This window comes from Apteryx rowi, unplaced genomic scaffold, assembly GCF_003343035.1.
Source record: "Apteryx rowi isolate R43461 unplaced genomic scaffold, aptRow1 scaffold_180, whole genome shotgun sequence".
Classification (NCBI taxonomy): Eukaryota; Metazoa; Chordata; class Aves; order Apterygiformes; family Apterygidae; genus Apteryx; species Apteryx rowi.
Genome location: NW_020448086.1, coordinates 279,944 through 306,813, shown reverse-complemented (window position 1 = coordinate 306,813; position 26,870 = coordinate 279,944). Strand labels below are relative to the sequence as shown.

Below are 26,870 nucleotides of genomic sequence, written 5' to 3'. Positions count from 1 at the left end.
ATATTTGCTAATCTTGTCATTTGAAGGGGATCTGATCCGCACTGTTTCCATTTTTCAGAGTAGCAATGCTGAGTAAGAGCTCGGGATAACATGGGAAAAGCAATATGGCTGAAGAGACACTTTCCCTTTCTGTCTCCTCTTGGCTAGATGAATGAGTATTGTCATCATTGTTTAAATAAGTAAAACGAATAAAGGAAAAGTAACAGAAATTCCTAGCTCACACTGGAATTTCTAAAACACTGAATATTATGAAGGAGCTGTGGGAAGTTCTTTCAGTATTGAAATCACTTTTATATCCAGTTGTGTGGAAAAGGGCAGCATACTGTGTTACCTGCCAGTGCTGGCAAGGGCAGTCTGATAAGATACACTGTGGAGTCGTATTTGATGACTCTTGCTCCGTGGCTGTGTTTTCTGTGTGATTCTGTCCCAACCCATAAAACATGCACATATGCTCCATTTATCTTTTGCAGTTGAAAGGCAGGAAGAGTGGGTAATTATACCAAGAAGAAAAGATAGTCCTTTTCAAGGTTCACATCTTCAGACAAGTCAGGCGTATACAAGTAACACATTTGGCACTTATATTTGAAACTGCAAAATGATTTTTTTGAATCTTGTAATTACTTTCTCGAGTTTGGCAGAAAAATTGAATCTGGGATCTGAAATCAGATTCCTTATAGTCACTCATATCGTCTCTCGCAGAGCATTTTGACTGCCTGTCCTACAATGCATGCTGGAAATTGATATTCCGCAAAGACAAATATAGTTCTGAGTCTGTAAGAAATGGTCAGTGCATCTTACCTGATCACTGTGCAGAATCTTTTTTATCTGTGTACAGATGACAAAATTTTGAGAGTTTAACAGTGGGGAAAAGCTGTCCAGTGATTTTGTTCTTATTTTTGTGTGACCTAGTCAAGAACCAGGAGCCCCTTGTGCTAGGCTCCCCGCAAAAAGCACCCTGCCAAAAGYAGGTGCTCATGTAGAACCATTCTGGATTTGAATTCTTGAAGGAAAAGTGTCAGATATCTAAGAGAGAGCTGAAAATATAATTGGACTGTTATTTCCAGTGATGGTTAGGAGCAAGTGCTGTTCAGGTATTTAAAGATTTATGGTTTATGACTTTTCATTATTTATTCTTTTTGTAGATTTCCTTGTGGAAGAAAGCTTGGCACAAGGTTGTGAACATGTTTGATCTCTGTGTGCTTTATCATTGGTGATGCAGCTGTCTTAAAATTAAAGATAGAAGTTAGTGAGGAAATGCATATATACATAGCTGAGTTGGCTAGTAGAGAAATGAAAGGAATACATAATTTAGGTTCCAAAATAAAAATGAAAAAAAAGTCAGACTTCCGATACCAGTTACTACACTGCTTCTAGTTAATGTTACTCTACAACACTTGTTTTCATCTTAAGGAAATGAAATTATATAAACAATTTGTACAACAGCCTTAAATATGAACTGGATGGAGAGACAGTAACTTAAATGGAGAGGATTACAGTTAACTCATTGTAATCCTCCCAGTACTGCTTTGTGCGTCTCCACTCTCTAAAGTTGCTGACAGTTTCATGCATGAATCTGAGGGGACTAAAGACATATCTTCTTTCCTCATGCCACTCTTCCCTTGTGTATTTTTTGCACCGTGGCTCAGATGGTTACTTTTCACCTGAAGCCATTTCCTGACCTTAGAGCCACCTGAGTGGCAGTGGTGGCACCAGGAGATGGGGCAGGAGCAGGGGGCTGTGCAGGAGGAAGGCAGTGGGGGCATCGCTGCCTGGAGTGGAGCAGATTTATGCCCTGAGAGAGCCAAGGGCCAGGGCTGCCCTTCCCCAGCAGGTCCATGAGGACTGCGCAGCCCTGGCCTCCTCCGCTGTCCCTTCTCTCTACTGCATCCCCTCTTTCTCCTCCTTCCCGCTGACACTGCTGCTTGGCTTGTGGTGAGAGAGCAGAACTGTCAGAAAGAGATTCAGCCTTTTTCTGATCTTAATTTTCTGCTGGTTTAGCTGAAAATTAGCTTCCTGGCCAGGGCCAGAGCAAGCAAAAGGGCAGAGGCTGGATGTGGTGGTGAAGCAGGGGATTTCCTCTGCCCCCTTCAGCTGAAGGGAAAGCAGAACAACTGGCAGAGCACCTTCTGGTCAGACCAGCTTGCAGCTCCATTGCAAGTTGCTGCCAAATAGCAAATGAATCTGTGTGATTTCCATCTCCTGTGTCTAAATAGAGATTTGTGTGATATATTCCTGTTACCTAACACGTGTGCAGATTAGGTAACCTTTTGTTCCTCTCTCTTCCCTCCTCTTGGGTTGTTTTAATTGTGTTCAGAGCCAGTCTAGATTAGCAATTTTCAACTGGGTTTTGGCAGCTATTCCATATGAGGCTGGGAAAGGTGCCTATGAAAAGCCTATTGTCACTAGCTACACAAGACTCCTCATAATGCTTGGTAAAACTGGGCATCCACAAGTGGAAGCAGACTGCACCCCCAGCCCCGGACACCTTTTTTGTCTTCAGMTGAGTTCCCACTCTCATGAACTTCTGCGTTAGTGAATATTGGAGGACCTGTGTCAACAAAACTATAGAAGTAAGGTTTCTGGCATTCCTTTTACTGTAAATTTATAGCCACTGCTCCACAGCTGTCCTTGGCCTGTCACTGTAGTAGGATGACATTCCTGTATTGCAGGTACACTAGTCCAAACTGGGGGAAGGAGGAGGGAGAGGGAAGGCAGGACATTGCCTTGCCAGAGCTCCTGTATGCCACTCAGTCCGCTCAGTTTCTTCAGTGTTACAGTGTTCTTGAAAGACTGTCTTTTGTCTGACTTTTCTGCTATGAAATGTAAGATCTTTGAGTAGAAAATATGGATTGCTGCCTGGAGAGTGTTGTGTGACCTTGAGCAGTATAGATACATGGCAATTTGCAATAATATGAGGCCAGAAATTTGTCTGAGGGACATGCACCTCCCTTTCCCCAAGATAGTCTCTCAGGCCGACTGCCATGGAGCAGCTAAAGATTCCTGTGTTAGTGCAGGAATTACGGTATTTTTAGACAAACAAGTTAGCTGTGAATACTGTATGTATGTTCAGTATTTCCAGTCAAGCTGGTTTGGATTACAGTAATTAAACTTCTCTGGAGCAGCAAACATTAACTGTTTATCTTCACAGTACGCTTTTAAATGCTTAACCTAATGCAATATACAGCACATACAGAACACAAAGAGTCAATTAAACCAAAGAAGGTTTTGAGATTATGTTTAAAAAGGAGAGGAGTGGTTGAGAGATGGCAGGGACAGAATTTCAGCTGGATGAAGCAATAGTTTTAGCAGTGATGTGAAAATTAACGCCAATATTAAGGAGGACCAGGAAAAGGATGATATATTATAAAATGCATACAGTAGGTCCCCTTCCCATTCCACAAGGACAGGATTGCTTCTGTGATATCCCTAAAAGCCAGACATCACAGAATTTACACAGCTTGGGCTRCATACTGAGAGAGGTAAAAAAAGGTCATTTCTTTCAGAACTTGCTGCGGAGAACTGGAATATAAAGTGGTTAGCGAGGGAAAAATGTCAGGTGGAATAATTTCCCTTCTCTCCCTCTCAATCTTGGATTAATTATTGAAGTGTTCTGTGTTCGTTTGGGGAGCCAAATTTTTCTCAGTTCCAGTCAGGATCCATTTTACAATAGGAGCATCTCAGTATATGTTTAGAAATGTCTTTTCCTCACAGGTTACCAGAGAAGATGAGCTGAAATTCATAACAAAAAGAACAAATGTGAACAGGTCTGGTTTAAATGGTGGCAAGTTAGGCAGCTGCCAGCTCTGTAGAAAGTCAGGAGAAGAGAAGAAGCAATTTTGCAAATGTGAGATATTTGTTATTTTTCAGTAGTAATGATATCGTGTTCAGATTGGCAGGAATTGGCAGAAAAGTTCTTTTACTGTCTTCTTGGGGGATACCTACTGTTCACACGGATGCATATTAACTCAATGTTTGTAGTTTACTTAATGATTATTCCTATAGGATTATGGAATTAATGTGAAAAATGAAGCATTTTAATCCATATGCAGATTTAATAATTTGGTTCCAAGTGCCTTTGCATGCTTTTAATAAATACAATTACTGCCAGCGAAGTATCAGAACAACACTGAATTAATTGATGGTATGTACAGCAGTTAATGAGTTTCATTTCATGCTGGTTAAACTTGAGAGATCACAACTAGATTTTATTCTAAGAGCAAAGTTCCCCCCTACTCTTCATAGCCAATGTTTCCCCCACAAATATATGTTGTTTGACACTGCCTATTACTGAGCAGGTGGTGATGCACCCTCACTGCTAAAAGAGGTTATGGTGTTGACAAGTTTCCTCAGAAGACGCGTCTTGATTGTCTCTTGTGACCAATCTCTCCTGGTCTTGTCATTCGGACTGGTCACGAGGCTTCTTCAGGGCTAGCAGAGCTGAAACAGTGCTGCCGGGTCCTGGTCAAGGGTAGGAACTGTCTTATGTCAGACTTGGTGCCACTAGAAAGAAGGTGCTACCCTGAAGAGATTGCAATCCAGTTATAAAACAAAAGCAAACCGTGCACTATGAAAGACATGGATGAGAGAAGATAGCTAACAGATTCAGCGCATCAGCACCCTACACTTTGACAAGCTTTTTGTAGATATCATGGAGAAAATGAAGTTTTAAGGAAGATAAGAAGGTTCTTTTGTGGATATTTGCCCAGAGTGGAATGCTTGTCTCTTTCAGTGACGCACAAATATGTAAATTAAGCAGAAGTGCTTGGATGGTTTTTATGTTTATGACAGAAGATTTTAAGCTGTTGAAGTAAAGTTATACCTGGCTGAAAGAAGAATGTTTGTGCTTTTTTAAAATGAATTCTGGTCTAGCCATCGTGTAGGATTTCTTTCTTCTGTTTACTTTCATGTACTACAGGAGCAACCATTAACCTGTGTTAGGAAATACATTCTATACAGATGGAAAACATCTGTGTAAATAATTAAAAATCATCTGATCTATTTGTATGAAGTGGGATAACAGAAGTTGCCCTGGATTAGATTATTCCTTCTCGGGTTCATTTTTGGCCAGAATTTATTTCTGAAGAGGATGACGGGAGGAAGAATGGGCACATAGGGCAGCTGGAATCCGAGGCAGGTGTGCCACGCTCCTTGAGAGTTTACTCCTTCATTTCATGTATGTTTGCACAGTGCACTGTCCTGAACTTGGAGAAAAAGGAGCCTGGAATCACCGAGAGAGACACAAAAGGGATTTAAATTAACTTCTCTGCTTGCCAGAGGCTTTACCTTGTTGCTGACTTCCCCAGGGGATTCAGGAGGCAACTTTCAACTGCCATGAGATCTGTCTTGCTTTGTTGACTTTTCCTTTCTTTGTTAAAAATGGTTATAAATTTTCAGGATGAAATTGTAGACCCTACTAGACTTCCATGATTTCACATGTAACATTCAATAGTGTTTCTGGTTGCTCATTCTCATTATTTGTCAATGACGTGAATAGGTAACTGTCATCTCCATTTTACAGATGGAGAAGTTGAAACACACAGAAGCAGAATGACTAGTGGGGATCAGGCCACAAATGTAGTGGCAGTCTTCAGGAGACAGTGGTGCTCCTGCCTCACTTGGGTGATGTTTTGACTTCTCTGCAGTGAAAAGGAGTTTTACCATTGATTTTAATGGGGTCACAGTTTCACCACTTGATTGTCACTTCCTCCAGTTTTCATCACCTTAATGGTTGGCATGAAACCACATTATCTAAGGTTTCACCCCATAGCGCTCAAAACAATTCTGGTGTCTGGGTGTAATCAGAGTGTGGGAGAGCCCATCCAGTCCCATTTGTCCTAGGGGCAGGCCTCTTGGCAAGTTTAGGAGATGGGATATTTGTGTGCAGAAATTAGGAAGGTGTCTGAAAACTAGCAAAATAAATCCTCCAGAAACTCATTAAAAATTAACTTCCTTTCAGTTTGCCTTTTGAATATTCGTTGTGTACCTAAAGTGTTTGAGAGGCAGATCTTAAGAACTAGTAACCTTGAAGCCTGATTTTTAATTCTTCTTTTCCGTTTTCAGCATTATAGTTTGCTTCTCAAGATGTAACTAATTTCAGGTAAATGCAATATTAACAAAACTACGGATACTAAGAAAATAGTTCTTGTGAGGGACAATAGAAAAAGTTTCTTTCTTAGGTTAAAAAAATGCAGCAGCAGAGAAACCAGTAATGTTGCTGGGCTGAGATTGCTTATGACGACCACAGTCACACCTCTATCAGAGTATCTGGAATGCTCACAGTAGAGTTAGCATTTTGTGACATTTTATTCAATGCATGCAGTGTAGTTATAGCAGCTGTTTCATTGTAGCAAGGAAGTAGAAAAATGACAGGAAAATAAGACATCATTAGCCATGTTCTAGGGTTTTTTGTGCACTGGTCGTAGTCTGTTCCAATATTCTTTTTCCCTTTGACATTCACAGTGAAGTATCATTTTTGGTAATGGCTGAATCATTTTGTGTAAAAGGACAGATGTATACAGTTTGTCAAAGAAATATTGGAGAAGTGCTAAATAATGCAATTTCAATTTAACATTCTAAAATAAATTTGCTACACTGTATTTGAGAATTTAAAAGGACATATTTTCCTGTTTATGCTATTCATACATGTAGATTACTACAGAAAAGCAATTTTAGAATGTATTTTAAAATACAGCTTAATATTTACATTGTATTAAGTTTAAAGAATAAAGATAGATTTTAAAACAGTCATCATTACCCTTGAGTATTTTGATAGTAGCCCTTTTACTGACAATATTCAAAGYATTTTGCAAAGGTAGAAATTATTAGTACCCCTCTCTCCAAAAAGGCGAAAATGAAGCACAGTGTGATTACATGATTTGTACAAGGTCAGTTAATTCAGAAAAAGAAATAAAACTCAGGTATCCTACCTACTGGTCCTGACAATTTCTACTAGTCTATTTTGCTTGGCTTAGTTAGCTTGTAGTTCGTTAAACCTCTGGGTATTTAGATTACAGATGCTGTAGTTCTATGAAACTCAGAAGACTTTTTAATGTGGATATTTTCTGTCTCTGTGGAAGTTCCATGATTTTGCAAATATCCGTGTGACTTGTTTGTGTTCTCCTCCATTCATACTTTGTCCTCCTTCCCACTTGTGCCATTTATAGATGTTTCTTAAGAAGCCATGGTAGTCTTCTGTGAGCATGGGTGGGTTTGAAGACGCTTAGATAATACMGTTTTGGAGTATTTAGAGACGGGCTATGGGTCCCTTTTAATTCTTGGATTGTTATGTAAAATCAGGGGAGAAGTGCTCTGGGTTGTGCAGATCTCAGTCCTGCTAATGGGGCTACAGGATCATCTGGGGCAGAGGAGGGGCCCCCCAAGGTCCCTGTGGCTGTGAGCCCATTCCCGAGTGCACCCAGGGGGCTGGTTAGGGGCCTGGCATTGTTTGCTTGTTTTCTGAGGACAGGCTTTTCTCCCACCTCTAAACTCTGTAACTGTGTTGGTCAGTGTGTCAGCATGTTGTTCTACATAGGATTGCTCTTAAGACCCAGCATAGGCTAACAGAGTGCAGAAATTCCTACAATATTGGTTACATTTTTCCTCATATTTTGAAAAAATTTTCAAAGAACCCTTTTATGATGGGGTCTTAGACCAGCTTCTACCCTGCTTTTTTTAGCACAGAAACACTCTTTCTTGGCAGATGGAATTAGGATTAATGGAGCTGGTTTAGGACAGTCTGTCCAAGACTGCCTTCCACCTGGAAATACACTCCCACAGTTAAGATACTGTATGCTCAGTTAAATCTCTGCTGTAGGTATATTCCTGCTTATTCTGTACCACTGGAGATGTTGGTTTGTATGAGAAAAAGAGCCATCTCCACAAATGCCCCTCATCTTTGGGTTTCTTATGTATATCCTTGGTCTGGAATAGCTCAGACAGATCACATATTACAAAAAAGCAACTTTTTGAAAAGGGATAAATGGATTTGAGAAAGAATGAGGAGAACAGAAGTTGGGGGGGTTGATGTGGAAGGTCTGTATTTTGTGGGGAGTTTTGCTGATTTTCAGCTGCATCTTATTGACTGGCTATACTTTGGCCAAGGATGCAGGAATGTTTTTTAAACATGTTTTACATACTGTCACATTCCTCCTGCTACTGTTAGAGCTGTGCTCCYCTTTGCTCTAGACTGATTTCCTTCCTTTGTGGACCAGGTAGGGCACTGATAGCTTTTCAAGACATTCATACAAGGTTATTCAAGCACAGTCATCAGAAGTCAGTTGGAACCAGTGAAAGCTAAAGATGCTCAGTGCTTCCTGAAATGCCCTTAGGAGAATCCAGTGCCATGGCCCTGCCTTGAAACCCATTAAATCAATTAGAGACTTCTCATTGATTTCAGGTGGCTTTGGATTAGGCCCTAAATCACTGGTGGCAGCAGTAACAACTGAGGGTGGAAAACAAACAAGCTGCTCAGTGCATGATGTGGCTGTTGCTGCTGCCACCTTTCAACTTGTGTGGCTTCTGTCCTTTGTTTCTGGTGGATMCTCTGCCAGCCAGCAGGAAAATGGACGTCCCTTGAAATTCTTTTCAGTGTGCCAGCTGGAAATAAGGGATCAAGAGTAGTGCACAGGTTTATCTGATCACCCGGGTAACCCCATATGCCATGTTTAACTCCAGCAAATACAGCAACTTGTTCTCTATTCAAAGATGAGCTATACTGAGGTCATGGGAAAGTCATGATTCATTGGCTTTTATTTTATTTCTTCTTAGTTCTTTGCAATACACATTTCCTACCTTAACATTTGAGAGTAATAGCTAGGTCCCTTCCATCATTTGATTCTGCAGATCCAAATTGCTGCAGATCCAAAGCATCCATATGTAAAGACTGAGGAAAAAAAATCCCTTTACAGTTATTTAACAAGGGAAATGAAAAAATGCATTTTTGTAGGAGATGTTCTTGGATTTTATGCAGCAGATTCAAAAAACTTGACAATACAGACCTCACGTTAGGTCTCTATTACTGTTATTCATTATATTGTTTATTTGTTTGCATATGGTTTGCTCAGTGGTGTAAGAAGCACAGAAATAAAGGCAGCTCCTGCCCTATAGTTTGTCATCTAAGGCCCATTTCTCCAGAGATTAAATGGGTGCATAAAATTATACACATGAATAGTCCCATTTAAATCTATGGTATTGCTCTCATGCGTAAATATTTGACTCTTCAAAGGACTGGAGGCTAAAATTGTTACTTTCTCTGCTTCACCCCAATTTAAATAAGGAGCTACGTGATTGGCTGACACGGAGGGTTTGTCTGAATTGCCTGAACGTGTGAATCTATAAATGTAGAGAGATGGAGTTTGTAAAATGTTAACACTGAAAGCCATTTTATCATAGCTAGGAACAGTTTCTCATGATCACTTTGTGCTTCCCCCTTTCAACACCTGCAGCTTTCTCTCCTCTACCCTCCAGACTCATGTGCACCTTCTCCCCTACAGGGGGGGCATCAACAGATCTTAGCAACTATCTTTATGTGCACTAACTGGAAAAGGATATGAAGTTGCTAAAGCTGCAAGATGGTTGCTTTTTCTGTGTTGCTTATTCTCACACTGAGGCAAACTAGGAGCAGGTACACTTGGCATTGCTGTGGCCAGGAGACGGGTAATAATTTGATAAACAAGTATGCATATCTGCTTGCATATCTGAGCTCTTAAGTGGATAGTTTTTCCCTTAATTCAGAAGTCCTGAAAAACGTGATCATCAAGTAACCCAGTCATATTGCTCATTGCCACTTTTGTGTGCTTTAGTCACATTAATTCTTCAAAGATACCAGAATGTGTTAAGAAGGTAATTAAACACTCTGCTCTCTGCTGTTTTATGGGGAGAGCTACTTCTTTTTTTCTTAGTGCTTTCTAAGCATCACTTAATGGGAAATCCGAAATGGTAAAGATGTGCAAAAACRTATCTTGGACTTCTGGCAAGTTGTGACTATTATCATGTGATATGATCTCTTACAGGATCCAGTTTTTCTGAAGAGAAGTAGTTACAGAAACACCATGTCTCCTATTAGTTAATTGATATTACCTTTCTGTGCCTTTACATGACTGTATTTCCATAGCAAAGTCAATCTAAGCCCTGTGGTTCCATTTGTTACTTTTAATCTCGTGGTTAATGCAAGCAGAGTTGACTGCAGTATCTTTGATTGATAGGCTGTAACTTTTGGGGCACTCTTTGCTGGGCATGTCTTTTGGACAACAGCAAAGTTGTTCCTCAGTAGGAGGAGCGGCTGTCTTGCTTTCCTAAATCCAGGGTTGCTGCTCTGGGGGTTGTGTTATTGATCATCTCTTTAAGGACCTCCTTGTGGTTGAACTAATTTTAGACACACTAAAGGTGTCCTTGGAAAGTGCACAGTGCCAGATACTGAGGCTAAAAGGTACTTCAGGAAATCATCCAGTTCAGCCCTGAGCTACATTATATCAAAGTCACTCCTGCCAGATACCTTACATATTCCCCTAAGCCTCCAAAAATGGAGGAACTGCACCTCCCTGGCAATCTCTGCTGATGTTCACTGTTCACACTGTTAGAAAAACTTAACCAACATCTAACCTGAATCTTTCTCACAGCAATTTAAACTTTCTACTTCTTGATCTCTACAGCATGGACCAGGTCATTTTTTCCCTCTTTTCAAAGCCCTTTTAAATCTGAAGACTTTTTATCACACTTCTTCTAAGACTTGTCTTTTCTTTAGCCGAACAACTTTGATTATTTATGTCATACTTTCTGACTGTTCTTCTTGCTGTCCTCCAAATTCTGTTCAGATGGTTCACATGCTTTTGAAGTGAAGTGTCCAAACGAGACACAGTGCTTTAGCTTAGGTCTTGTCTAGGCAGATTAAAGTAGAACTGCTTTATGTATCTAATCTGTTACTACATCCTGGGACAGTATTTATTGTTTGCTCAAAAGTATGGCATTCCTTACTCAGATCTGTTTAATATCCATTATAAACCTTTTTTTTTTTTTCCTGTGGAACTGCTGCTAACACTTGTTCCCCATCCTGTCTTTATGCAGCTGATAGTGCCTGCTTTAGAATAGTAGTCAGCACTATCTGTGTTGCATAACAGAATCCTATTTTTTCAGATCATATCTCTAATTTGGCAGAATTGTTTTGAATTGTAAACATGCACTCCAATGCACTTGCAGTCCCTCCCATCTTGAAGTCTTCTGCAGAACTAATCAGTGTAGATTCTAACTCAGCCCACATTATTATTTAATAGTATTAGATGTGATCTATCCTTGAGAACTCTACTCAAGACATACCTCCAGTGTGTTTGCCAGTGTTTCACTGGTAATTGCTTTCAAAGAATACTTTTCAAATTGGCTTTGCACCAATTTTTTTAAGAATGTAATCTGCCCTTTGCAGGAGAGAATATCATATGAGACAGTGGCAAAAGTCTTCCTAAAATAAAGGTTTGGAAAGCTACTGCTTCTTCCCAGTGTGTCAGTGTTGCTACCCGATCATGGAAGGAAATTGGATCAGTTTGGCATGATTTGTTCTTGATAAATCTATGTTGCTTGTGACTCATCTCCCTGTTCTTTTCTAAGTGCTTACCGATGGCTCCAGAGTTTTCCTGGGAAGGCAAGTTAAGCTGGCATGTCTATAATTTTTCAGTTCCTTCTTTTTCCTATTTTTCTGTCTGCCTTACTTAGTCTCTAAGGGTTCTCGGAGGTGACTGCTGATAGTTTTGAGATGGCTATAGCCAGCTCTTCAAGTCTCCTGCCTGAAATTCTACAAACACAGCCAATCTGAAATATCTAACTTATGTAATATTTTCTCATCCATGCTTTTCTTTTTTCAGGCTGAGATTTTACTCCTTTAACTCTACTCTTAAGAATATTAGCCATTTCTCTGCCACTGATCTTTTTAATGAAGACTTATACAAAAAATAAACTACTACTTGCTTTCTTGGTGTTATCTGTCAATAGATTTCTCTCTGTTGAGCAGTGAATCAACACTTTTCCATGTCTTTTTTTAACTACTAATGTACTTGTGGAATGTTTTTTTGGAACTCTTAACATTTCTTGCTAGGTCTGTCACAGTTTATACCTTTGCCTTTCTAATTCTGTCCTTCCTTATTCAAGTTATTTTTTTAAACTTGTCCTTTGTAAACCCCCTACTTTCCCTTTTCTGTATGTTTCCTTGTATTTGGCGTCAGCCAATAGCTCTTGCTTTAGCTAAGTTGAGTCTTTACTACACTTTCTAGCTTTGTGCCAGGATGTTGTATCTGTGGTTAGTATTGCTGCTTTAAATTAACTACCAGCCCCCTTTAACTCATTTTACCTTACACTTGCTCCCCCTTGCCCCGCTCCAGGAATTTAGCTGTCAGTGTTCTGTTTTTATGGAAAAAGGTATAGAAAAGTCTTCTTAGTCCATTGTTTCTACTTTGATGTTCTTCTTACTTCTTTTTGTAATGTTCTTACACTGGATCATTTCATGATCACCCTCATCCAAGTTATCTTCTGCCTTCACAGTCTCAGTCGATCCTTCCATATTGGTTAGAATCGACCACAGACGAATGTCCCTCCTTTCTGCTTTCTGCTGGTTCCTGCACTGTGTTTTTCTCTTTCACCTTGTTTTTTTTTTCCCTGTAGTTTTGAGTTGAATCAGATCTCTTCTAAATGTTCTCTTATATTCTGGTTCAATTAGGATGGGAGATTTATTGACAGTCTTTATCCATCTTCTATTTTAAGTATTATTTTTATGCATTTTCATTGTAGCTTAATGGAAATTCTCTTTCTAATGAATAAAAATATGCATTCATTTTCACTAGTCTATTGTTGTAAAAGTCTCTTGTTTTTTATTTTATATCATTTATCTCTCTTTTGAAGTATATTCATAACTAGAATTAAAATCTGGAAGCTAGATTGAGTATGTTGTGTTTTATTGATAGAAAACCATCTTTTAAGAATGCAGAATTTAAAAATAATTTTCATAATGACTTCAATGCTAATTTAACAAACCATTTAAGCATATATTACCTTCAGTCTCATTGAACTTATGGGGACTTGAAATCATTTTAAAAGAAAATGGAAGCAGAAATTATTAATACACAGAGTGATCATCTCTGACTTCTTCATTTATTTATATACCTGTTTGAAACCTTTATTCAATGGYCTTGCTTGCATTAGAGGCATCTTTCAAAAGATTCTTGCTATTCTTAGCATGCTTTAACTGCAAATGCTTCACGTTTTTTCAGAAACCAATGAATACTCAGAGATGCTTTCACTCCCTTCTGGTGGGACAGAAATGTTTATAACTTAATTGAGTCTTTTAAAAAAGTTTTAGTCTTATTAATGAGAAAAATAAGGAAGGCTGATTTAATTATGTTGATTTGCCTTTTCAGAGACTTCTTGTAAGGTATGACTATAAATGAAAAAACACTTGCATTACTTTCCATATATAGGCCTCTCCATTAAGATTATCTCATCTTTATTGATTTCAGTCATGTGCTTCCCTTATTTTCCTCTGTCTGGCTGACCTCTAGCTTCCTGGAGAGCTTGTAGCTTCTAGCGCTGTTTGATTACTGCAGGGACTTTGTTACAGCATGAAAATCCTGTGGAAGTTACCAAACAGATGCCCAGCTTAAGAAAGCCAGTACCCAGCAATCCCCAGAATGTATTGCACCTGACTTAAGGCCCAGTTATGCTGCCTGTAGTTGTGTGGGTGGCCAGAGACCTTCCCCCTGTTTTGAGCTGCAGCATTAGGCAGTGAAGGCCCTGCTCCTCAGACCCTTGACTTCTCTGCCCTCCTTGTTAGGCTTATCTTGAGGCTCTCCTAGGTTCCCATCTCAAGGTGCCTGGCTCCATTGCAGAGGCTTTCTGCCAGCCTTTGTGCTGATGGGGGTAGGCAGCTTATTTCCTCTCTTGTCCTGCCTCAGCTGGGTGGTGAGACTGGACAAGCAAGGGAAGAAGTGGTCTCCTGATATGATGGTTCCCATCTGCTGCCCTTGGTGGGGAAGGAGTAGGGACTCCCTTGAGCTAAAGGTCTCACCCTTCTGGTAGACCTCTGTGTCCAGTATAATCTGCTCTGTCAGCAAGTACAAATTCACCCCTTGTGTGATGTTTTCCAAAGATTCATGCTAGAAGTTCATTCAGTCCCTGTTAACAACCTGCCCCAACAAACTAAAATGTTTTCCCATCACTCTGATGTGGTTGTTGAGTTTTAGTTTTGTTCTCTTTTCTCTCCATTTCTATTGTCATTTACCCCTCTGCGTTCCTTTTTTTTCCTTTGTTGTGATATGTGTCCTATCTCCCCTCTATTCTCTTTCACCTTTTCTTTGGTTCATGATAGTTTTTTTTTATTTTACTGCTCAGCCTGTAAAAATGTATTTCATTTCATTTTATTTTTCAGACACCTCTTATTGAACCTCACATCCCACATCGTCCTACTAAAACCATTACGCAGGTAATAGGACATAGGTGAGCTGCAGAGTCAGGCTACTAGACAAATGGAAATAACTCAAATTTTCAACAAAATGATATGTACCAGCTAAAGTACTAGTGATGCTTTCTGTTAGATCTGTGATAATCATGTGAGACTTAAAATCCACAATATTTACATTACAAAATTACATTGCTCTGCATAAGTAAGCATCTGTGGAAGGACTTTTAATTTAGGGAGAAGAGAACTTGTGTTTTGTTTTACAGAAGGCAGTACAGAGATTGCGGAAAGTTTAAACCCTGTGTGTCTTGGTCCCTTTTTTTCTGCATGATCACCAAGGTTCCTTCTGAAAAGATCCTCAGAGCTGGAAAGATTTTGCGGAATGCAATTCTGTCCCGAGCCCCTCACATGATAAGAGATCGTAAATACCATCTGAAGACTTACAGGTGTGTGAGCTGATTGTATAGAGGTCTCTGAATTTTTATGCCTGCCATCCTTTGATTTGTGATTTATGCCTTACCATACTTGCAGGTCTCAAAAGGTCTGAAATTAYTCTGTGATGCTGTTTGAGTCTGGATGTTATGCAGTCTTTAATGTGCCTGGTAAATCCTTTCTGAAGTAATTTGACTGGAAATTGAGTCCATGATTGTGAACGGAGCATTCACAGGCAAAAACTCTTCCAAAGTTAATAGCATAGTTAGCTGGAATATTCTATATTAAGTTAAAATATAGATTCTGTTCTTTTCTTATATCAGTAAGAGATACTAGGAAAGCTCATTAATATATTATGTTACTGTATTGATTGCTACAGTGATATTGCTCAGTGTGGAGTTCTGAAAATTCACCTATCRAAAAACATTCCTTATAAAGGTTTCCTGCTCTATTCAAAATTAATCTTTTTCAGTGTATGTCAGGCTTTCTTATCTTCCTGCTGGTGGCAGCACTGTCTTGCTGAAATGGGATAACAATGGCACTTGTAGAATAGGAATCTGAATTTAGGAACTTAGGCTCTATCTATTGCTGGCTTGAGAAATAATCAATTTGTTTTAGCATCTAATGTTTAAATCAAGTACCTAGTGCATTATTCTGAGTATGTTTAAATAAAAATTCATTTGAAAGCTCTGAGTATATCTTTTTCTAAACAGTAAATCAATAACTTACTGATCCACTTTTGAGATAAGTGCATTGATTTTCCATGATATTTCGGTCCAAAATGTATTTAATTTGATATAAGAGATTTGGAACTTGTAAGTTGATCTGAGAATCTATCATGACRTGACATTGGGTATTCTTTTGTTCAGAATACTTCTAGAACAGAAAAGCATGGTTTAGACCAGAGCAATGCTGGTCCAAACAATTGTACCATTTAATCTTAAGCATAACTGGGAAAAACTCTTACTGTTTTATCCTTGGGCTTTTTAAAAATAGAATACCAAAATTTAGGTTGGACCAATGTGARGAGAAATATTGTCATCAAAATGAGATTTTAATTGGGGGAGCATTATTTAAGCTGAATTTCAGCAATTTCAATAGTATCTATCTCCATGGTCTCTGGAAGTGATGCATAAACTGTAGAACGATGAGAATCTGTCTAGAAGGACCGGCTTCTTCTCTATTCTATGTGTGATCATTTATAGATTTTTAAGTTTTTGATCACATTGGTCATTTGCTTTTGTTCTGCAGTGTTAGGAAATGTTATGACAAAGAGAGAATTCTACATAGTGAGCATCTGGCTTTTGGTTTTTTTCCCTTTTGGGAGTTCTCCAGAACTTCAGGCCTGCCGTTGAGGATATTACTTCTGAAACAAAAATTTGCACACAGCATGGATCAGTCAGGAGCTGTTAGATGACCATCACCTAGCATGAAAGAGCCTCAGAAACACCACAGACCTACAAACCAATGTCCTCAAATGGAATAGGAGCCAGAATTTGATTACAAAGTGAGGAACATCCTCATGATATATGCTCCTCCTGTGCAGACTGTTCTGGTTGGCAAAGCTTCTACAGTGTTAGATGATTGTTTTCATCCAGGATTCTGAAAAATGCATGACTCTTGCCATCCCATAGTATACAGGGCATATTTCCTTTTAAATTTTGGTTGGAGATTATTTATTGCAGCAGTGCAACAGGTTTTGCACCAGATGGCACAGGCTAACTGATCCTCTTAACATTCCATTTTCTGAAAGATTTGTTGTTCTGCTTAAGTGGTTCTGTTAAAAATAAACATCTTTAACTGGTATTTCAAGCACATATGCATAGAAGACATTGTTTTTTCTATAATAAGATCTGATTAGGACAGGTTATGCAAAGTTTAAATGACCGCTCTTGGCAGATACTGTATGTAATCGCTCTCTTGGATAGCTTCCTTTTAATTTCTGTCTATTTATTTGTCCTTCAGACAATGCTGTGTGGGGACAGAACTAGTTGACTGGATGATGCAGCAAAGTCCTTGTGTCCATTCACGAACCCAAGCCATTGGCATGTGGCAAGTATTGCTGGAGGAGGGTGTACTTAACCATGGTAAGATAAAGAAAATTAAAGCCTTTACTAAAACATGGGCAATGTGTCACATTAGTATCTCTATAGATCTCCTTCATGAAAAAGAAAGGGATCATGAGCCCGAAAGGAATGCTACAGAGTGACCTCTTCATTCATGAGCGCAAATTTAACATGCAAACAGTATTGATTGCAGCTTCCTACCAGTATGCCTTTATAACTTATGATAATGTTGAAAAGTAAATGAAATTGCAATATAATAATAACTGTAACTACATTTATTAGTTTGTGTTCATAGTACACTGCCTTGTGATTGTATTGCAAGAGCTGGATAGCACTTGGCCCAAAAACAAGAGATGTACAGCCATACACACACCTGATCTTCAGATCAAGGACTGCACCATTCAGAAGTCATTGTGAGCATTTGTGCATGTTCAGATCCATGATTTAGGAATGGCTCTTTTAAATGGGTTTTGAATCTCAGAATCCCAGTGCTGAGATCTGGGATTTTACGGTCATTTTCTGACTGTATATTACATGCCTTTCTGTTTCCATTCGGCAGGATTTACTGGGGAACAGGATGTTATAGCCCTCAAAAGGGCAGCCTTTTAAAGCAGTACCCATATCYGAAGCTTTGTATGCACAGTTTTACTAAGTTCAGCACAGCAGCCATATTACAGCACACTTCCTGTCTTCCTTTATTGTGCTTCCCACTTCCCAGGGAGAAATTTCCACCCTGGGAAGACATGTCGTTTCCAGCACTTTCTTTCCCTAAGGGCTCTAGCTTTAATTCCTGCCCAATATTTCCTTGAACTCCTAGTGGCAAGCTGCTATGAGATGCATCAGCTCAGCACACCACTCTGACTTGCTTGGAAGCCAGTGGTCTGTACCTGGCCCTATCGTAGTCTGTCTATAGAAGTCTTTTTTTGGAAGACTTTCCATTAAGTTCTTCCACCAGGTTGCAGGTTAATGAACTTGGTCCTGTGATTATAGATTGATCACGGACCTTCCTGGTACACGAGAAGGAGTTTGGAAGCTTCTGGATTTATTGCCTTTAAGCCCTGTCTGAAACAGATAAGTTAAGGTGTTCATGCTAAAGAACACTTTTAGAAATTTATGATATAACTATTTCTCCATTATGAATTGTTCACTTAAATGAAATGGTTGAAGCAATAACAACAAAAAAACAGCTAACATAAGGAAATCATATACACATATGCACACACATACACATGTATACACACCCACAACACATATATGTAGAAATCTTTTGAAAGCATTCGTAGTGCACAACTTAAAAGCGCATCCTCCGAACTATATAAATTCAGCATTCATGAGAAATAAAGGTGTTTCATACTCTTGCACTTTCTCTGTAGTTTTCTTTCCCTTCTTAACTATCCTATCTGTGATATATACTATGCTACACAGATTTCTAAAAGGTTTATTTTAATGAGGAAAGCTTAGTGTTTGATATCTTACATTGTTTTCAGTGGATCAGGAACACCATTTCCAGGACAAATACTTATTTTATCGGTTTTTGGATGATGAGCATGAAGATGCCCCTTTGCCAACTGAGGAAGAGAAAAAGGAGTGTGATGAGGAGCTACAGGACACTATGCTTCTGCTGTCTCAGATTGGACCAGATGCTCATATGAGGATGATTCTCAGAAAACCGTAAGCAGATTAATAGGTTAATATTATACATGGGCCTTGCAAAATAACATGGACAAAACTGTGGCCCAAACCTTTATTCAGGTTTTGTGGATCACGCTTCAGCCCCTGGAAGAAAGTGTGTATATTCTGCAAGCCTGTTTCTCCAAATAAGAGGAAGCTACACATATTATCAGGCTTTTTTTGGCCAGTTATTACACTTCATTGCCAGTTTGCTTAACCTCTAAAGTTTGTAAGTAAATATCAATTAATTTCCAGTCCTTATTAATGCTTGTAAGTTCAACTATGTATTCAAAACAACCATCAAAGGCTATGAATGTCACCTTGTGGAAAATGCAGCCTTATGAGTTTTTATTTAACTTCTGAGTCTTCCCAAAAGTAAGTTGCAGTCAATAGAAGAGTCCTGCTCCATTAACACTTTCAGTGCTGGTCTGCAATTCACTGTGCTGATTTCAGTTAATACAAATGAATGGAGTGGAAAGGTGCCAACGCAGCAGGCACCTTTCAATCACAGTCATCAGTGGCAGCCATTAATTAGATTCATCTTTGGCAGAACTCTATTGAATTAATAGAGCCTGGACTTGGCCTGTTGTAGTTTACTAGAAAGGTGTGAAATATGGCTCCATGGGTTAATTTATCCATTCTTATTRTTATAAAACCAATACATCTTTTTTAAAAAATGCTTTCTGCCTAGGCCACAGAGGATATTTGCAATTTTCAGATGGAAAATTGGCATCAAATAATGTCCTTTCACTAACTGGTTGGGTAACCATCCTTTCAGCAATACATTCTGGTCACACTGAAAGCTGTGCTAAAGCCCTTTTTTACAGGTAGCTTTATAGTGATGACTTCAAAGCAGCCAGTATAAACTGTGTTTGACTCTCCATTGAAGGCCACCTTTTTATTATGCAGGTTGAATTTAGGGGCCCTTGAAGACATATTTTACTGCTAATTAAGTGCACTGAGAATAATGAGAGAATAATGAATTACTTAAGGGGATCTTTACTAACTATTTACATGTAAGAGTCAGTTCAAGAAAGGTAAGTACACAAAGCTGGATCGTGCTTCTTTGAGGCCATTGGCAAAGTTTGTCTTTGTTATAGGACAGATTTGGGCCCTGGCTACAGTGTGAGAATTTTTGTACTAAAAAAGTTTTAATGCACCTGGACCACTTAACACAAATGCTTGCACTTTTTCTGTTTCCATTGGTATCCTTCCCCTTCATTCTTGTCCCTGTGTTGTCTGTTTAGATTGTACGCTTGTTTGCACAGGGACCCAACTTATTCCATGAATAGGAGTTGGCCAGCACTTTTCCAAGCACTTGATAAAAGCACTGAATTTCAGAAAGTGCAATCGGATATTTGGGCTCATAAAAATAGATGACACTGCAGTGTAGCAATATTTTTAAAGGGTTAGCTTCTGTTTCCTCTGCTTGGTAGAGGTTTAGTCAAGGACAACGAAAGGAGATCTCCCCATCACACGAAAACTACTGACAAACAAGTTTGGGAGTTTGATGCTTCCATAAACCCTTATGGTGTCAGGGAAATTCAACACATTCTTCTCACTGGACATTCTGAGGAGGGAAGCAGGGCCCCTTAAACCCATRAGTAGACAACAGTCATTAGCAGATGACTGAGACAGCGCCGTGTGTGCTGTGGCGCTGCACCTCCGCACCATCTCCTTTGCCTCAGGCTGGCTGGAAAGGCTGGCTCTTGGAGAATTGCTCCCTCAGGCTATCGTGATTTTTGGCTGCCTACTACATTCTCTCTGCATCGTGTCTTTCAGAGCAGCCAGTGTAAGTTCACCCCGGCAATATCAATGTTAATTACCATCCACACTTCTTGCRGAGAGTTGAAAGGTTGGAATGATGCTGTGAAAAGTATTGCTGTCCCCCCTGCGTCGCCACTTGCACAGCATCATCTGAAAGAATATTCATGGGAGATTTTTCATGTAATATAGTGAGGGGATAGAGGTTTTCTCAAGACTGACAGCCTTCTGACATCTTTCCCTATTCCTAGCCCTGAAAGTGCTTATTTTTGCTGCCCTTTGCACACAGAAGCAAGTTTGTACTGTCAGGCACCACATTAACTACCTTTCTGGTGTTCAGTTTACATATGTTATGGTTCTGTTAGTTAAAAATACAGTCTGTGCTGAGGTGTATCAAAGTTGTTGAAATCTCAGTGAATCCTCAAAGTCCTGCTAGTTTTGACTAGACCCCATTACAGCTGCCAGAAGTTCAGGGAATCGTCAGGGCTTCAGAGATACTGGCTCTAGCTGACCTGAGCAGGACCCATGATTTTCAAACCAGCACAGCTGCATTTTATAATAGTCACCACTTCCAGAGAGGTTGCAGAACTCAGATAATTACCATGAAAGAAATAAGACAATATTCTTTGATGAGAAGATTACTTTGAGAATTTGATTGTATAATGAAGCTGTTGCTTTGAAAGGTACTTTCTATTGTTCAAAATCYGAAAATCTCTAGCAAAAAGTGTCACTTGTTTTGACAGGCGACTTAAAAAAATCTCTGTTTATTACATTAACTGCAGCATTTTAACTGTCAAACTGTGAAAGAATGTTCTATAGTTTAAAAAACAGAATAGATCTCAGGGAAATTTTTGGCAGGCTCTTGTTGCTCTTGGTTTTTCTTTTTTTTTTTGGAAACACATACACTGTGAATGTGAAAATAGCTTTTTGTGAAGTAGCAGACACGGCTCTCTGCCCCTGCAGCACAGGTGCAGACCCTGAGCAGGTCCCTGGAGAAAATATTTTTGAATTAACATGTCTCTCCCTTACATACGTTTCAATTCTTCAGTATGAAAATACATCCTGAAAACAAATTTAAAATATTTTTATTTGATTTTAATATTGTTTAGCCATAGCTAATTTGATAGTAAGCTCTAATTAAATAGGATGCCATAGTACAAAGCTAGATGCAATAATAACAGAACTCTTTAAAGTGAGCCTAATGTTCATTAGACACAGTATTTAACTCAGACAATGTTTTGGATTATATTCTCTTTTAATGCTCTAGTCTGCTGTAAGTTATCAGTATGACTGAAACAACAAATCCATGTTATCTATTCTTGGTGACTTCCCTCAGCAAATTTTTTTTCTCAGTACAAAGAGTGCTTGAGTCCACACATGTGATCAGTAATCAAATTTCAGTGTCACTTGTAGAAATAAGCTGAACAGGATGTTAGGAAGAGGAAGTGGAAAAAAGAGTTAAACATGGTAAACAGCACAAAAGATATATATAGTAAAATAACCGCTTAATTACTGTTAAAAATCTATAGCTCCATGAAGGTATGGGAAAAATTAAACAAGATATATTCTCTTGTCTTGAAGAATTTTTATTGAGATGTCATATTCCACCCAGTTGTAAGTGGTCAGATCTATACTCAATATCTCCAGGAGGAGTGTATCCAGTTCCATAGTCCTTAGTGGGGTTTTCTGCCAATGCTCTTTAATAAATCAAGTGTTATTCCTGGGATGGGAAATAGAGATTGTCTTTCCGGATATAAGTTCACTGATGTTCATTGCTATTATATGTGGTAAGTGGAATTTATGGCCTTAATCAAGGAGCACTAATTCAAGTACGAAGATTATGTAATTAGCTTTTATGCTAGAGTAAGTGAACTTGCATTCACTTTCAAACTCAGACACAGGTAGTGGGTAGAATTACTCGTCTGCTACATATTCTTTATAGTACTAGAAGACAAAATTTTTAGCCTGGAAACGTGTGCTTTTTTGACATATCATCACAATGTTATGGGGTCTCTGATCTTTCCCTTTGTTTTTATTATCGGAGAATTTTGTGGTTAACTGTGTAATAAAAATGATCAGTGATATTGCTTGTACAAACATAGTTTATCAATGCCAAAGTAGCACGTTAGTGTCAACATCCTAGTCACAGAGAAGCTCAGTGTCTCTGACCTTGATAAATTCTCTAAAGAGTGAACGGTTTTTATTGATCACTTAATATCACCTGAGCTCTCCTGTCCGTTAATGTGTAGCCTTGTTCTCTACCTATCCCATTTATTATCCTGCCTATAACCAGGCATTGCTGTTAGAATGTGTCCCCTGCAGAAACTAGGTCTTTACACAGCAGGATCCTACAAATCAACATCAGTGGGTCACCACACAGGTTTTACAGAAGCCGTGATCCCTAATATCTCTCCACATGACATCTGGAGAAGCAAAAGTAAAGACTGGGTACATCCACTATAGATTGTCAGTCCTCCCAACGTGATAACACAGGAGACAAATGGACATCTGAAAGAAGAGTGTACCCTTTTGTCTTGATAGAAATCTGATGTAGTTAGACATCATTCTTTCATATTTTAATTTCTCGTAGGAATTTGTTAAGCTGATACACTGTCTTTTCTGTTTTCCAAGAAATGCTGTTTTTGCAAGCATGTAATACAATTAATGCTGTTTCTTCTTGTGGGAAGTATCTTCTGTTAAAATGTTTACCCTGTGTTTCTTAAATCTGCATTGAAAGGTAGGTGGTACTGGCTTAGCTGTATTCTGTTCTTAAGTAAGCTGCTACTTCCCCACATAAGTCACTGGGAGTGGCAGGCTCATCATTTCAATCCAAATTTTGAAATAGCAAAGAGTGAATATTTTGAGTCACTAGAGGGCATAGTAGTACCAGATCAGTTTCTGTTTCCCCCTATACAGTTTATTCCATTCGGTATAAAAAAAGAATAATTCCATCCAAGACATTTCTGTTCTAAATTGGTCTTTCATCTGGGTAATAATAAGTGCATGTCATTGGTAAATGAAGAACAGATGAAAAATTTAGCTTGCTTGGCAGACGAGAGCTCAGTTGTCCTTATGTTTTCTGTGACCTCTTCAGTACTTCTTTCATCCAAAAGAAGTCTCGGAGACCATCAGACTTCTTTTTTGAAAAGATGAAATATAATTCCAGAGCAAAAAGGTTGCTGGATACTGCACCATATTGCTCCCTCTACCTCATACGTGATTTAGGCAGACTGTTGAACCAATAGGTGATTAGGCAAAAAAACTACAGAGCAATATATGCCCTTTTTATATGACTTTCCTGACCCTCTAGATGCCAGAATCTCCTGTAGTATTGACATTTTAGGAGGAAAATTTCTATCAAAAATGTTCATTGTTACATATCTTTTAGGACTGTCCAAAGACTCAACTGTACTGCTGATTCTTTAGACGTCACACACTGCAGAAACTGGATTTAGACCTGTGCACTAGCCTGTTTCTAATGCAGGCATGTGAGCCTTCTCCTCTGAAACTCCTGCCCCCTGGACTGGGCTTTCTGTATCTCTTTTTCACACTTCTTAAATTTTTGCTCTCTCCTTTCTTACGACTCTCAGTTGCTCTTCTCCTCTGCTCTTGGCCCTTATAAATCAATAATTTAATTATTTATATTCTGCTTTCCACAAATCTAAACCATACATTGTTTGGAATGACTTAGTCCTCTAGAAGTAACTTGGAATATTGCTTTAAAGGATTTTGTGTGTGTGTGTGTGTGTGTGTGTGTGTGTGTGTGTGTAACTCCACTGAGCTGTGTGAGATTACATCATGGGAGAATTTGTCCTTTTAGAAAATAAAGTGGTATCAAACACTTAAACTAAAGAGAATCTTGTGAGTGGGAAATAGATCAGAAGTTATTCCCGTAAGTTCCTTCAGCCCCTTCTCCTGGGTACTATTTCTTAGATCCTCCAAAGTGTCTCTGGCACGCTGCAGTCCTCAGAGCATTTGTGTCCTTTTTTAGCAATTGGAAAATTCACCGGTGTCTAGACTCTTTACAGAAATGCCATTATTCCAATCACAGTGACAGCCTCTTTCTCACTGTGCTAGAGGAGGATTATTCCTTCATTGATACCTGCTTTTTAATAATTGGAACTTCTTGTATTTATCAGTGAGAGAAGTTGGAAAAAGACTGGTTCTTACTTACCTCTGAGGCTAAACAGCATGCAGCATTAACTGTACTTAGGAAACATTTAATGTCTTCTGAGATGCTCTGCTCCCTCTTTGAATCTGTTTGGCAGAAATCTGAACCGTCCTTACAATCCACCACTACTGTCTGTTTGCTGCAACCAATTAGTGCAGCGTATGGAAAATCCTGGAGATCCTACCGTGGCTTGGGAAGTCTTGAAAGGAACAAATCTTTATATATCATTTTTGATGACCATTTTACATATGAAACACTTGATTTGATCGGGAAAGCTGCCCAATCAGGCTCTCGCTCAGGTGGTTGCCATGGCTGCTGCTCCGTTTCACTCAGGTGGCTTCACAGTGCTTCCAGTCTTTGTGTGTTGCAGTCTCAAGCCAGAACCATCTTTTGGTCCCTGTTTAGAAAGGGTGTACCCAAAGTGCCTGAAGTAAAGGTGCTTGGGAGCTGGACTGTTTTCTTTAGCCCTGCTGGACACCTTTGCCACAGGAGCAGGACTCAGCGGCAGCAAGGTCCGGTAGCAGTGCAGCCGCAGCAGTATGTGCTTCAGAGCTGCGGTGGCACTGGATATCCTGCTACGTGTGTTGTGCTGCCACCACTTTGAGCTAGCTTCAGGCTTGCTTGGGTGTGCTGCGGAGGCTGTGCACACCCCACTACAGTGCAGTGTGCTGGAGACGTGCCCACAGAGGCTGCATAGCCTCTTCCCTCCTACCCTGAAATGAGAAGAGTTCATTGTCACCCTACATCAGTCTGGGCAGCAGTGTTAAAACTCAATCTCTTCTTTTAATTTAAACTTACTGTATGGTGCAAAAATCTGTCCATTTTGGAGGTGTTAAAATGTCCAAATTAGCTCCTTTTCCTTTCTCTACTTAATGTAATACTCTTTACTTCCCTTGATTTACTTTTCCTCCTTCTGCAGAAGACATGGTTTAATTGAGGCATATCCAGCATACAATCATTTCGTGCTTAAGAATTTTAACTGGCCCTTCTGCAGACAGTACACCAGCATTTTGTGGTGGTCTGTACTTTTCTAAGGCATTTATTTTGGGAACTTACATGTTTTGCTGTCCTTTTTATCTTCTCTCTGTAGGCCTGGCCAGAGAACTGTAGATGATTTAGAAATCATATATGAAGAACTTCTTCACATTAAGGCCTTATCTCACCTTTCTACCACAGTAAGTATTTCTAAAAATATAACTCATTCCCAAAGGCAAGGCTGAGTTGTGACTTTCTTGGTGATTTACCAGCATCTGAGAGCCTACAAACCTTTTCACCCACACTCTCCCTGCACAGGACTTATTCCCACCTGTGGGTACCACACAAGCACTATGCAGATATAGGTTGTCTTTTGGCTGTCAGCTGAAATTCTTCTAGGGCCTCCTGTTTCTGCATAGTCCCTACCTTACTGCCTTGTCACAGGTGCCTCACAGCCATGATATTGGTCCATACCTGGATTTAAATTAACGCACATGAAATCAGACCTGACGCCTGGGACTGCATTGCTGCTGAATTTCAGCAAAATGGATGTCCGATTTCTGAACTTTTGGAGTTCTYGGCTTAAACCAGTTAGGGGGAGGAATTACACAGTGCAGAAGGGTGTGCTGTGCAGTGCTGGCCAGCTGGTGCTTGGACACAAGTGAAGGAAGACTCGTCAAACACCTTCTCTCCGAGCAGGCAAGAACTGTGCGCTGAACCAAGAATAAATTACCCGGAGAAAATACCTGGTGGGGGGAAGGCACCTGTTAAGTTTCACCAGTGGTGACACACTGTGTGGGACAACAGACACAAGCTAAACAGCACTTTACTTGGTAGTCGCGAGATATGGATRCTCTCAGAAAAATGAAGCCGGTCACAAAGTAGGTTTATTTTTGATAATAACTTGTTCGGAAGCTCTTGATGTTTTTAATAATTTTCAGCTAACTTTGACAAATGCAGCTAATTATGGCACTGCATTACAGAAAGTTAGTACCCTGTGCAAAAATATAGCATTTGAAAGATGTTTTTTCGAACAGAATATAGAGTCAGAGTGGGTAACTGAACTAAAATGGTACAGCCAACCAAATTCTTAAGCATCTCTGGGATGTGGAAAAAAGTATTTAAAAAAAGACTTCTGAAAGATTCAGAAATTACACTTTTCAAATCAAACTAAAGAAACCACCCAAGGTAAACAGATACTGATAGAGAATGGACAACACTCTTGATACTAGACATAATCCAGAACAAAAAACCCCAAAACACAAAATATTTCCACCTCAGAAGAAATTCAGACTTGAGATCAGAATCCACAGCAAGCGGCATATAGATCATGTAAGGCAAATGATACAAACCACAAGAA

General features: G+C 39.4%; 1 protein-coding gene across 2 annotated transcripts in view; it reads left to right on the top strand.

Annotated features, from left to right (window-relative positions):
- RAPGEF4 (Rap guanine nucleotide exchange factor 4) overlaps positions 1-26,870 on the top strand; it is a 165,979-nt gene that overhangs the window by 92,493 nt on the left and 46,616 nt on the right. For both annotated transcript variants that reach the window (XM_026061444.1, XM_026061445.1), the window contains 5 exons: positions 14,402-14,455; positions 14,771-14,877; positions 16,829-16,950; positions 18,417-18,600; positions 25,626-25,710. In XM_026061444.1, the coding sequence (XP_025917229.1) occupies positions 14,402-14,455; positions 14,771-14,877; positions 16,829-16,950; positions 18,417-18,600; positions 25,626-25,710 (552 nt within the window). The remainder of the gene's footprint in view (positions 1-14,401; positions 14,456-14,770; positions 14,878-16,828; positions 16,951-18,416; positions 18,601-25,625; positions 25,711-26,870) is intronic.